General features: G+C 39.1%; 1 protein-coding gene across 13 annotated transcripts in view; it reads right to left on the bottom strand.

Annotated features, from left to right (window-relative positions):
- Nucleotides 1-14,727, bottom strand: part of atp2b2 (ATPase plasma membrane Ca2+ transporting 2) — a 160,550-nt gene that overhangs the window by 43,292 nt on the left and 102,531 nt on the right. For 10 of the 13 annotated variants that reach the window (XM_088089278.1, XM_088089292.1, XM_088089281.1 and 7 more), the window contains 6 exons: nt 12,766-13,023; nt 11,670-11,795; nt 8,979-9,104; nt 8,520-8,552; nt 4,790-4,882; nt 1,098-1,139 (listed from right to left, as the gene is read on the bottom strand). In XM_088089278.1, the coding sequence (XP_087945404.1) occupies nt 1,098-1,139; nt 4,790-4,882; nt 8,520-8,552; nt 8,979-9,104; nt 11,670-11,795; nt 12,766-13,023 (678 nt within the window). The remainder of the gene's footprint in view (nt 1-1,097; nt 1,140-4,789; nt 4,883-8,519; nt 8,553-8,978; nt 9,105-11,669; nt 11,796-12,765; nt 13,024-14,727) is intronic. The other 3 variants (XM_042506252.2, XM_042506270.2, XM_042506280.2) reach the window with 3 other exon arrangements.

Raw genomic sequence — 14,727 nt, 5'->3', positions numbered from 1 at the left:
TCTTCTGTTTTACATTATTGTGAATTCATTCGTTTTCGGGTTTGTCAGACACAATGAGATACTTGAGGGCACCTTTTTGGAAACCTGGGATGAGCTTTTTTGAAATTATTTTTCACAGACTAAATTGACAGATTAACAATTGTTAAGATTAGCAGTACTATAGTCTCTCCCTCGAGGGACTTTGTCCAACCCTCTTATTCACAGACAATTTACTTCATATTGTGTGGGGCAAATTTTATGAAACATCGGAAAAGGGGAATCCAGGGTGTGGTACATAACTTGAGGAGAGTACTGAGATGACAGTTTAGGTTATTTTGGTAGTGAAGGGCAGCCCGAGAGAGGCAAATACAGTACTTGAGGGACAGGTTTGTGTTCTCTTGTAGAGAACGAGACAAGTCAACAACACAACAAGAACAACAACAGAACAACAGACCAGGGACAACACATCAGTGACAGACAGAGTGAAGAGGAGGGTTTTTCTATCCTAAAATGACTGCAGGTAAATCCTGGGTCAAATACCGGCATCCTCTGGGATTTACTTAGTCCAAGGGCTGGCAACCTTTATAATGAATAGAGCCCATTTTGAACAAAAAATATTTTTAAGAAATCTGCCTGAAGGCGCAAAACATATTAGAGCCTTATGACAACACAGCCTATTGAATCTAATACAGTCTATCATCATTGGTAGTAGGTCTAAATGAGCATTCATGAATGAATATGTTTGCCAAAAAGTCTTCAGGTGGCTACTGATGATTATTTGGTACTTTGTCTTTGCAGCATTGCCAGTGAGAGAAATCTTCCCATACACTGTTATGATCTTCCAAAACTTCTTTGTATTTGAAATCCATAACTAGCCTAGCTAGAGAAACTCAAGACTACTCTTGGAATCTAATGTGAAAAAGTGAGGTATTAAGAGTGTAAAAATATAATGAAGGCTGAAGTAAATAAAGCAATGTCAGAACCTTCACCTGCGTTTGGCCCAGAGCTTACACCACACACCACAGAAGGAAACAATGAGAAGAAGGAGAGGGGGAGGAGAAGGAAGAGGAAGAGAGAAGGCAGGGGAGGAGAAAGGGTGAAAGATATGGTTTGGTTACCTTTAATCTGGTTGCTCTCCATATTGCCATCTTGCATTTTACCTATGATGGAGACATACAAGACAATAACAACAAAAATAACCAAGGCAGACAAGTCAACAAATTATCACCACAGAGACAGCACACACAGTGAGAACCAAAAACCACAAACAGGGAGACAGGAAAATGACTTTTAATACAACGTCTCTGTGACAGTCACATAGAAAGTGATGTAATGTAAGCAGAAGCTATTGGCAAGAGGCAACAGACAATACTATAGTGTGCAGATTTTTGGCTAATAAGTGGGGTGAAATTAAGTTTTAATAGATGTTATTTTTTTGCATTAGCAAATAATCAGGTTATTAAAAAAAACTTAATGGGCCTTTCTGAAACTAAAATATGTTGACATCATCATGATTATGCTAAACATTACAAAAACTGCACACTTTCTGCTGAATTTTCTTTTTTTTTTTTAATAAAATACTGTTCTGAATGACAAACTGACAATATGAACACAGGTAATTGCACACACGTTATCAAAAATACATATTGTTGGGGTATAAAATGAGATATCAAGACATACAGTAGATACAGCATTACACTGAACACTGACAGTGAGGGAGAGCACACAGCAAACACACACACACACACACACACACACACACACACACACACACACCACATACACGTAGAGTACACAAAAACAAGAGACAGCATGCATAGGAGGAAAATTCGGAAAGCACATGCAAGATCACACACTTAGGGGGAAGCGGACTGGTAGTGTGAACAATACACAGAGAGAGAGAGAAGGAGAGAGAGAGAGAGCCAGAAGGAAAAGCCTCCCACATGGCGAAGTTACATAAGAACAACTGAAGGAAAATCGAAATCTAAGTTCAGGGACTGTGAATTTGTTATGCTGTTGGATTCTGCTTACGCAAGGAGCGAACTTAGAGTGAACTTAATTTAAATGTGCGTTTCAATCACACAGTATTGTTTTGAACTGCTGGTCGTCTATCGGAGCTGCACACAGTATATTTCATTTTACAAGCTGATGAAACATTAGAACTAAAAGTTACACGTACTTGTGCTTTCAAACCAAATGTACACACAATGTTTACAAAATAAGACATAATAATTAAGAACGCATATATTATATGCTGCAGTGTTGATCTCATTATCTGCCCAGGCTATAATTATAGAGATATGCACTGTTTGTCTCAGTAGTAGGCAGGCTGGAAATTGCACAAAATCTGACTTTCAGTGCTTTTGTACTCAAATGTCACTGAGAGAATTACTCAGGTGGAGCTGGAAGAGCAGATTTTCTCAGACTTTTCGGCATGTATGTGGAGAATAAATGGCTCATTTCACCTCCACCTCCACATTAACCAGTTCCCTGGAGTCACAATAAAGCTGAAGATGACAAATCGCTCTGTTCCTGCCCAGAACAGCACAAGGTCATCATCACAGTGCAAATCACGCCCCTCCTGCCTTGAGTAGAAACATTTTGTGGCTTCTCTCCAAGGAGGAAAAGATAAGAGAGAACCCAGCGCAGCACTAAATGAAGATAATCTTTTGCATCTTGTGCAGGTAACTCAGAAATGGAGGATTTGCACTAAGTGATCTCAGAGGACACCCAACTAAAGGAGCTGGCCCTACAGAAGGACTGTGCCACCACTCTTCGGCTAGCGTCTTGTCTACTATCAGAAATATGGATTCATGTGACAATTAACTTATTAACTGACCGAAAACACTGTTAGCCTTATAGCACCATATGAAGAAGTATTTCTACATTTTGGGAAACATTTTCTTGCAGAGACTTGAAAGAGAAAATGAGTGTCTGCACAGTAAATGTGAAAATACCACCAGCAGCAGGTTAGCTTAGCATAAAGACAGAAAGCTTTGGGAAATAGCTAGCCTGGCTCCAACCAACAGTAACAAATTTGCCTACCAGCACTTCTAAAGCTCACAAATTACACGTTATATCTTGTTTGTTCCGGTGTTATTTGCACAAAAACAGAAGTGTAAAAATTACTTTTTATGAGGTTTATGTGTCAAGCTATTTCATGGCTGGAAGCAGTGGACTGTTATCAACTGTCTCGGAGCAAAAAAGGGAATGAGTATTTCCCAAAATGTCAAACTGTTACCATAAAGACACTCAACTTCAAATGACTTCACAAGTGCTGCCCTTGTTATCCATCACAAAATGTTTTTCATGACTGGAAATAAAAAAGCTAAAAACATTTCACTATTTCTTATCATCACAGAAAACAAATTTAAAGTTTTCATTTAAAAATGGACCACAAAAAAAAAAAAACAAACACAAAAAAACACAAAGTCATTTACGAATTTTCTCCAAGATCGCTATGTACTATGCTATACGTTATACTGTGATTGGTAACTTTCAAAGACATTCTTTTAAATCCCTTTTTGTCACACTTGGTAAAACTGAGACTATATTCATACAGCAGTACATGAGACAAATCATTTGTAGAAATAAAAAATATTCCTCTGCCCTCTTGAACTGCCTTTAATGGCCTGAACAAAAAGAACCAAACAGAGCCAAGGAGTCTCTTGCGTAGCCGTCAATCATGTCAACCACTGCTTATGAACTTGTGCAACTAACAAACTAAGATGAATCAAGATTGTGTTACTATGTTGACTTTTTTTATAGCCTCAAATGTTTTCAGAAACATGTTTTAGTCCACTGTTCAACTGTAAAATGAAAAGTCTGCTCTGGTCGGTGGGCAATGTTTGGTACTTTGGTCAACCGTATCCAACATGGCTGACAGCTCACACACTTTCTCATTTTCTCACCAAAATCTTGATTCACATTTGAATTTCATATATCTGAATGTCAGAGACTGGAATCATAAGTCGGAGACCCCTCAGTCATCTGAGTTTGCTTCATGTCGAGCAATTGTTTTTCTTTTTGTAGTCAGTTTGCTGTGCAGTGTGCTTCCGGGGACATTTTGATCATCATTCTTTGCTGCAGAGTGAGTGCTCTTGACTTTTACACTACTCTTTGGTACAGGCTTCAGTGGACACATAGCAGTGCCATAGAGGAAGAGAGACTCTGCACTGTTAGACCCAGAAATAACATTATCTCCTCTCTTCTGCTTAAAAGTGGTAAATTTACAGCTCACAGCAACTTAATACGAAAAAGATTCTGGCTTTTGTTTGATATCTAGCGTCTGCAAAAAAATGATGTTGTGCATTGGCGATCTGTTAACGCTGTTAGCTTGTTTATTATACCATAAGAATTTATGAAGAAAAAAAACCCAAATCATTGAATATTCATATTGAAAGCCACGTCTGATTCAACAACATAATTCAGAGCTGGGTACAGCCCCAGCCTAGTTTGACCGTTTGACTGCAGTTCATAAGCTGACTTCACAGACTGTCTCTCACATGTAATACTATATAGATGCACTGACAGATTTGGCAAATATAACAAAACGTTACCAACTGTAGCTTTAAAGCATTACAAGACAAAAGATAGCATAAAGAGAAGAATAAGAAACACAAGACTAATTTCTACGACTACAAGAGGACGTGCATTGACAGCATGGATACAAAAGGGACCGACACGACTGAAAGGAGAGGTAGAGCAGAGCGGAGGGTGAGCACCCATGATAGGAGGAGAATGGAAAAGGTAGGAGGAGTCAAAAGTCACGACAGAAGGAGGTCAGAGATCGGAGGTTTTGTCAACCTACCATTAATAAGGTTGGCACTGCCAGGGGCATTAATGCCTGCAGCCCCATCCGTGGCTATAGTTGCGATGGGGTGGATAGGGGGATGGGAGCAGTCTAGCCAGTAACAATGAAGGCCGAACACGAATGAACAAAAACACACACACACGCGCCCACACACAAACATACGCATGTGCACACACAAGACAATGAACAGAAATAACATGGTTATAGCACATTTAAGAGTTTCAGCATATACAGACTTTATGTGAATACTAAAGTCTAGTTTTGTGATCAATTTGGATTAAAAAAATGTAATGTGTCCATTATTTATGTAATCATAGGTAAGTTATGTAATTTAATAGATGTTATGTCAATAAAACAAACAAGTGTAACATTGGACAGACAAGAAACATGACGTCTGAACATTAAATGTGAAACCAGAGCTACAGAAGAGACAAACCCACTGTATTTGTTTTAATATACTGTACTGTATTGTACAAGATCTGTCATGTATAGTGAACAATAGTAATATACTGCATTTGTTGCCATTTTTATTTTTGTTAATTTGATGCAATGTGAAATTCATTTAAACCATGTTATTCATGTAATATCGGTTAGCATCACAAAGAAATAATTTGGCAGAAATCTGAAACAAATAAACTAAAAGGTGTTGCATAGCCAATCTAAAATTAAACTCTCCTGCAAAGTAAATGAAACATAAAAGGGTCAACATATTAGCCAGGGAAATACACGTGCCAAACAGTTAAGTGATGGGGCTAATGAATTATAGTGTTTATGTGAGAAGGTGTCCAGACTTTTGTCCCCCCCCCCTCCATTGTAGTGAAAGTTATGGTTTTCAAAATCTGGAAATGATCTAACAATGATTTGTTCATGTTTTTTGACAGCAATTTCATAAACTGATTACTGGAGAACAGAAATTCAATCAAAGGTCAATAATTATTTTATTGTGTCCTTTTGTGTTTGGTGTCTTAAGTTGATAACAAAAACACAATGACTTACAGCAGCTATCCTCTCTTCCACTATCCTTAATTTATCATCTAATTGAAAACCAATTGCTTTCTTTAATGACACAGCACTGCACTGATTTTACTGCACATCACTGAGGCAATCATGAGCAGTTTTTTGTTAGCACATCTATCTAAATATTAAACAGACAGCTGATGTAACCCTTTAAAAAAAGTCTCTGTGCCAAAGCTAATCCTAACTTTAAGTTATATTTCTGTAGTCTGCAACTCTAAATTAAGTTGTTTGAGTTGTACTTAATAGGCCAGCCAAGCATGAAGTACTGAGTGCATGATGTATGGTACGATATCTTGTAAAAAAAAAAAAAGAACAGTCAGTTTTAGGAGTCAAACTTTGAGAGCATCAGTTTTGACAAAATCTGCAACTTTAAGTCAAGGATCGAAGCTGGTCAAGGATGCATTAACATAAAGGGCTTTTCAGGTTAAAGTGAATATAAAAATGGCCATGTCCTTGAGGCCAGATTTTGTGTTATAATACTTGTTGTTGGTTAATCAGATACCGCATCATCAGTAGAAGACCCCTCAGTCAACTGAGATAGCTTCAAGTCAAGCCATCGTTTTTTTTTTTTGTTGTTGTTGTTGTTGTTTCGCTAGTCCATGTGCTGTGCAGTGGGCTTCTGGGGATGTTTTGGTCTCCAGATTTTGCTGTGGAGTGAATGCTCTTAACTTTCATGCTACTCTCTGATTCTGTTGTGTCTGTAGCAGCACAAAGGAGATACATGGTACTGAGGGAGAGGGGGCTGCTCTTCTGCATAGAAATGGTGAGATTACAGCTCACAGCAAGTAAAGTGCGCTGAGGTCTCTTGACTTTTGTTTGATATCTAGTGTCAGCAGAAATGTTGTTGCACATTTGCAATCCATTGTTACCGTTGTTAGCTTATTTACTAACGTGAATGCCGCTGTTGCACTCAACAACCCGCTGAACCCCGTACAAACTTTAAATGGAAAACAAAACGAAACATTAAATATTCGTATTAAGCAGCCAAATCATTCGACTGACATAATGCTGAGTCAGGTACAGCCCTAGTATTTACTATTGTTTAGATCAGAGGAAGAGAATAGTATCCACAGGGGAAGACATTACTTTACAGATATTTTACTGTTACCTTGTATAGTGGAAACCTCTTATAGTGATCTTGTCTGTCCAATAAGTAGATAGGTATTATAACCGTCTTTTTTTCTTTATTTCTCATGCAGATTACCATCTAATTTATAATTTATTTGTATATTTATTACATGAGTGTAATGAAACATTAAGCTTCACTACAAAGGGCCCTTACAAGGGGACATTACATGACATTATCAATCGTAATCAATCGCATAAGTGGTGGGCACAAGTATCTTGTGGCACTGCCCTGCTGGCAACCCAGACTCACACTGCGGGGTGTGTCCTTCATGTGTTATGTGCAATGTATGTGCAATATTTTGTATGTGCAATTTATTGGTGTGATTTGGTGCAGTTAGTGCTGTTTTGTTCATATGTTTTATTGTGATTGTGAGGCCATTTATTGGAGCAGCATCTGAGTCCAAGACAAATTCCCCTATAGCTACACTAAAGTATATACTATATCGTATCGTATCGTATCGTATCGTATCGTATCGACTTGACAAGGCCTGCTTCCACCACAGGTGCTTGCTCCATGTGCATTTGTTTTCTATCCACCACTAGCAGCCATGACTGTTTGTCATTGCTGGAGTGTAGTCTGAGGAACACCAAGTTTTGCTGCCGCATTCAATTAGCTTTTTTTTTTTGTCATAAGCTGCAAGGACACTACGTTTCTCATTGAGAGAAATAAGTGTCTTTTCCCCATCTTGATTTCCTTCGCTAGATGTGGTACCGTAATACAAAGTATCATGTAAATGTAAAAGGGCAAAGAATGAAACTAACCTAGTTATAAATGGTTTTCTTTTCTAAATGTTGTCATGCACGAAGAGACCCAAAATGAACACTGTACACTGCAGACTATTTGATTACTAAAAGCTAATTATTTAAACAGAACATGTGTGAAAATGATTCTGCCTGAAGCTTTCATTTAAGCTGTTGACAATTGTTAGCGGGATGACTAAAAGCAGTTTCCACTATATAATGTAAGACAGCATTGAAGCTAAAATACTCCAAGACACTTAGTATGCTATCCATGTGAGCTCCTGAGCTTCCTGCTCATTGAAAGTACAGAGCTGTCGGAAAAAGGCTCTGGTAACACTGGCAAAAAATAACTACTAATGTCAGCATATGTATATGTACAAACGTAAGATGCAAAAAATAACATCTCACTAAAGCCTATATTGTGTACTTCACTCTCTACTGATGGTACATGTGCTGTACACCTGCAAGACTGTCACTCTCATGTCATTGTTCTGTACCAAAGAAATGAGATGAGTATGACAGCCTTTGTTTAGTCGTGGCATTCAATATGTCTTTGGAACAGGACTGATGTTGAATGCTAGCTAGTTAGTTTGATGAGTGTGGTGCCTGTTATATGGGGAAAGGATTATGCATTGTGAAATGTGTCATTTGTCAACACTTAAAAAGATGCAGTGCTGTGAGGATGAGGCTTCTCTTTTTAAGTGAGGAATTGAACTGGGGCAAGGGTGCTCGGCTACACAGGAGGGGTGTAAAGTAACGGTGGTTTATTGGGGATCATTAGGGGTTAAAGGTCAAAAGAATCAAGTACCACTCCCAGGGGTCAGAAAAAGTGATACTCTACCTGTGTTCTGGTGTCCGTCTTCCACAGCCCCTCCTTCGAGGCGAATTTGGAAGGATAAGAGAGTAAGGACAATAATGCACCAGAACCCACAGAACCTGGATACTGCAGCTCATAAGTGTACCACCAATACCATTTAATGTATTTATACACATTCAGCAAAGAGGCTTATTGTCAGGTACTGTACTACAAATATCTACATACACTTCATATGAGTTTAACAGGTGGACATTTGTTTATTTGTGAGTTTAATGTGTATAACCCTTCTGATAACAAAGACAATTTCAAACACTGATATTATGCAATGAGTGTGCACAGTCAAACGTTCAGAACATAAGGTAATGAAATGACAAAAGCTTTTTCAAGGGTACGTTGCTGAGCAACACTGACGAAAGAACAAATTACCTCAATACTCCTGAAGAAACTGCAGAAAAATTCTTTAAGATTATTTTATGATCTTACCTTTCTTTTCTTTCTTCTCCTCTTCCTCTGTGCCAGCCCCCAGCAGGGTGAAGATGATTCCAGTCTGAGAGTTGACCCCGACAGCAGTTACCACCATGCGCCCTGACCCCTCCATCACATGGGTGCCTGGAGAAAGAAGTGTTATAAGATATTACAGCTAAATCAGATATATAAAGGGTTTGCTGAGAAAAAAGTGACTTAAGTGTTCCTGCCAATAGAATTTGCATTTGTTCACGCTCCTGTTTAAATATTAAACATTAAAACTGAAATTAAAGCTGGGGCAGTATGTTTTGGCTTCATTTGGCAAAAATCCCAATATAATCTTTGAGCATAGTGTAAATCAAGTGAACTGAACAAACAATAGAACTCTGTACATCCCCTTGGCTCTGTTCTCAGGCTTAAGAAAATCTAGCTCATTATGAGACACTTAAGCCAATCAGGGGTCATTTCAAAGAGACCGTGTTTCTATCTTATGTTCTACAAATGCAGATGCACGTGCACGCCCCTTCAGATGGTAAAAGCTAATTCAATGCAGAAATCCTACATAAAATCTTAATGTTCCAGCACTGTCAACACAGCAAAGCAACCCCAAAAAAGGAAGACAGATTTATCAAACAAATGCTAGAAGAGAATCTGATAATAAATGATAAAAAGTCTTAATATCTGCGAAGCGTTTTAGAGAGTATTGCTAATAATTTAGCCCTCTGCTAACAAGAGCTACAGGTCATGCTTTGGCTTCAAGTTTCTGTTGTGTAGCTAAGGTAAGAGCCTTGAATCACATTGTGTGCTCCGCCTCACACCCCGCCGCCATAGAACACTTCACCAGAAGGATAGTCAGCAGCAGCTCCAGTGAGAGACCCCCAGCGACTGGCATATTGTCAGCGCAAACCCCGGCTCCAGGGGGACCCGTCAGCTCGGACTTCCCGCCGGCTCAGCAAACCTTCATTTGCGAAGGTCTGTCTCCAGAGCTGCTGCCAGCTCTCTACCTGGGGAAGCAGTCTACAGTGGTGAGGCGGGGGAATGGTGGCTAGCTAGCTAACTCTTGTCTCGTTTGTGGTCTGATAAACAAAGAGAGAGAGAGAGCGGGTCAGGATGGGGCTGAGTGAATGTGCTGTGGGCAACTTGATAATGAAAAATGATTAAATAAATAATGCACGGGAAACACAGGGCTACTGTGTGTAACACATGCAGATGCCCATGAATGTCTGGAGGGAGGGGCTTATGACAGAAAGGGGAGAGTGTATCTTCATTTCCGCCTACCCAAGCTTTAATGAACTGACTCATTTGGTTACCATTTCCTAAAAATAAACCCTAAAGTCATCATCTCTACATACACAGTATGAAAGTGTGAAAGTAATTGTTGGCTCACAGTGTATTCTAATTTCATAGTACAGTATATACTAAACTGTCGCTCTTATTGCAACAGAACAAGGACACCTATGAATGACTTGGGTGGTCAATCGAGCACAATTGATTTTTTGTCATAGAACACTTATCGGTTGCTTTGGTTCTATATTGGTTCAATAGCAAACATCATTAGAACCAAAAGTCAGCACTTAATTCTCAATCATAGTTTTATTTTAAATCCAATATGCTGGAGTGAAGAGCCAAAAGCAGTTAAAGTCATGTCATTGTGAAAATATGTGCAGACTACACTACACTTTTGTGCATGTGTACGAGTACAGTATGCACACAGAACATTATTAACCTTTGGGAGAGTGTGTTGATGTGGGTGAATATGAGGCTAATTAAAGAAGGCAGCAAAAAGGCACACAGCTAATTATCCTCAGGAAGAAAAAAACGATGTGAGATCAGATTAACCCACGTTTTTGTTTTCAGTGATATTCTTTAAGAATCCTACGGCTGTGAATTCTAGTGTCTCTGCTGCAGCACACCAATAACAAGGAAAGTTGATTAAAAAAAGTGTCTTCCAGTAGAATTCTACATTGATGAGGAAAATCAACAACATTTTGTCTTCTGTGTTCTGTCCAAGGTAATGCTAGGACTGTGACTCATAATTCATTTGGTTGGTCACAATAGATTTTGCAAAAGGAGTTAGGTAGAGTGGACCTTATTCCAAAATATAATGCCAGGCAAACCTCAATATGCAAACAGCTTGAAACACTTGTCTCCTATTCTTAATTGGCCAGAGTAGCGTTGTGTTGCTCGGTCTGAGCTACTATATTTGTTTCCTTTACAGAGCAAAGGCTGTGAATGGACACATGATTTTTTTTTGCACACACACAAAAGGGGCAGTTCGCAGATCATGAAGAGCTATTCTCTATATTTGACAAAAAGTGTACTAGAATAGAATCACTAAATTGGCACAAGCCCACTGGGTGAAAAATGCTTAAAATGTATTTGTGGGTGTGTTCGCTAGATTTAATCATTCAAAAATACTTTATATTTTGTAAATAAATTCCTATCAAAAATGGAATGAAATGCAGATCGATACATGCACAATTATTTTGTACTTGAGGGAATGGCAAATGTTGCTAACTTTAAACTCAACAGTAAGTCAGACAGAGGAAGTGAACATGCAAGACGTAAAGAGTCCTTTGTGTCAAAGACGAGTCCCCTCCTCATGGTTTTGTCCCTTTCTCCTTCACATAACAATGTATAGAGAAGACATGACTGGGACAATCAGTATACACCCATCGTCAGTGAAAGAGCGATCGACTGGCAACATACCAGACAACAGCATGGGGTCCTTGTCTGCACACTTCTTGACGTGGTCGGACTCTCCAGTCAGTGATGACTCATCAATCTTCAGGTCATTGCCCTGGATCAACACTCCATCAGCAGGAAGCAGATCACCTGCGACAACAGAAATGGCAGAGTTGCTATCTGCAGTGGATCAATTCACATTTTCTGGAACTGAATGGCATTACCTTACAACATAAAATAGTTGAGATAACTCCAAGGATTCATTCACTGGGTTTGAGCTAATTTAAAGCAGAATAAACTGTGGTTCAAGACGACACTGAGAGAGGATGTGTGTGTGTTTCTCCATGTATGGGTCTGTCTGAAGCTAATTAATTTCTCACCATTAACATACCATTGCTTAAACACAGTTAATTGCTTAAGGTGGACGTCATAACTTTAATCCCCCTCTGGAAATGAGGTGGAAGTCTATTTTCAGCTACTGAACCATGAAAATTACTTTACACAGAACAATGGGCAAGCCAATCGAGGCACGTGCAACCACACCAAAGTTATCAAAATGTTCTAGAAAGTTTGGTCAATTTGAGTTAGCTCTCCAATGTTGCAATTAAGGCTAAGGTTGATATACAAATTAGTTGGTAAAAAAGTCTTGCGGTACCAAAAAAAAAAAGCCAACAGAATGGATATCAATATATCAAATATCAACAATATGAACAGATGCAACAGTTATCATGACTGAGTACATTGCACACTGTTACAAAATATGTCCCCAGAAAGATGTTACAGGTGTAATGGAACTAACTACAATAAGCAAGATCCACTCCTTTATTGATGACTTGTTTGTTATACTTGCATCTGATTGTTTTGGGGTGTTAACATGTAGCAGAAGGAGAGATGTTGTGACGATGTTTGCATCTCATATTTGAGCGATCTACTTCAAGTTCTGTCATGTATGAATTCAGTTTCAAAGCTCCATGAACAATAAATTTGCTCCAAGAAGATATCTGCCATTTGGGTTTGAATGATAAATTCTAACACAAACACACACACACACACACACACACACACACACACACACACACACACACACACACACACAGTTTGACAATCTCCTCACACCTACCGTATTTGATTTGTGCGATATCCCCAACCACTATGTCCGCCACAGGCAGCTGTATGACCTGACTACCGCGGACCACCTGGAATTTCTGCTCCTGCTCGATGCGGCTCTGCAGCCCACGGAACTGCTTCTCCTTCGACCAGTCGTTGAAGGCCGTCACCAGCACCACACAAACCACAGACAACAGGATAGCTGCGCCCTCAATCCAGCCAGCATCTGCCTCGCCTTCGTCCTCTACCCCACCTGACGCCGCGCCACAGGCTGCAGTTTGGTAATAGTGACAGGTGGAAGAAAGGGAAAGTTATATGGATGTAATACATTTGCAAATCACATTGTCAGGTATAATAACGCAGTATATGATATAAACTCACTTTTTATACACAGGTACATATGCTTGTTTATGTGTAGAGTATGAAAACGTCTTCATAAAAGATGCACAAAGGAATGTAAAACTCACACGGTAGTCAGCGTTTGCAATTTCTCTGCTTGCATACAATGTAAGACAAGCCTAAAATAAAATCAAATCTGGCTGAAATGACCTTCAGAGAATTAAGTTGTCATCGCCTCTTCATTCATTTGCTCCACTTCAAATGAACACCCTGCAGTCTGACAGACTGGGGTATATTTGGGGATGAAACAAGGCCTATTCCCAGTCCTCTTTGTGCTGCTTCATGTAATACTCTAGGAGCCGTTGTATCTTATACTCCTGGCTAGCTGACTTCAAAAGCCCCCAGTGGGGTGATTTTGCTTTGGACTACAAAACACTTGCAGCTCAGAAGAGAACCAGTGCAGACCAAATGTTATAGACATCACATATGCAGGGTCTGATTTAACCAAGAACTAGACTCCAAGAAGCAATTTCGACTTACTGTTGCACTACAAAGAGGTCCCAATCAATATAATGTTCATTTAGTGGATATACTGCGTACACTCAGAGAACAAACTCTCCTTGATCTGTGGGACTACTTATGCACACAAACAGTACGTAAGGGCATAGCTTTTGTTTTAACACTGGGGGCGACATATATGAAAGAGGGGATGTGGTCCTCCACCTGAAAATTTTGAGGATAAAACAGATTTTTACACATGAATTGCACCAGTTTGTGGTGTAAATGCCTTGTATTTGTCAAAACAAAAACCCTTTGCTACTTTCATGATTGCTTTGTTTCCTTCATAATTATCATTATTATTCATCTTTATCATGTTTTGTCTTGTAAAACTACTGCCTGATTTTGAAAAGTGACAGCTCAATATTTATACTTAGAACTAACCTTAAAGGAAAATCTCCTTAAAGACCATGCAACAGTATGTTATTAAGACTGACAATGGTTGTGAAGCCTTTAAAGCCTTTTACTAAGAAGCAAAGATTTCATCAGTACCTTTTCTTTATTTTACTGAAAGAAGCAAACACTAGTAGATTATTGCAATATCTCTTGTCAAATGATTTAACTGGATGAGCTCAGCTTGTCCCGCTTGGTCACTGCAGCGCACTGACAGCAACACAGTGAGTGCAGTAGCTGTCCATGGTTCTGACTGTACAGCTCTTAGTATTCAGACATGTACATGGAAATGTGTGCACAAACTGTGTCTCTCTCATAGAAAGACACACATTATCTTGCAGCACATTTGTAGCTATCCATGGTGCTGAAGTGCCAAAATTGTGCAACACTTTAGTCAAAGCATAAATTATTATAACTTATGCTGCTGATTTACAAACTTTAACTGGGTGAGATGTAAATGAATAAATAAATGTTTATTGCTTCAATGGCACTTGGCAATGGCACCATGCTGGTTTTTATGTCTACTTGTGGTATATTCTTTGTGTTTTCCAGGCCTTGGTTTTGCTGCATCTTGTGTGTTTGATACAGACATAATTAAGAGCCTCCTCATTCAACTGCAGCCAGGCTGTTTCATATGTAAATGAGAATTAAGTCATCCCACCATCTTCTATTTCTGGGCCGTTGA

The sequence above is a fragment of the Plectropomus leopardus genome, chromosome 2 (assembly GCF_026936395.1).
Source record: "Plectropomus leopardus strain MGB_pleo_1.0 chromosome 2, ASM2693639v1, whole genome shotgun sequence".
Classification (NCBI taxonomy): Eukaryota; Metazoa; Chordata; class Actinopteri; order Perciformes; family Serranidae; genus Plectropomus; species Plectropomus leopardus.
This window is presented reverse-complemented; position numbering and strand designations above follow the sequence as displayed.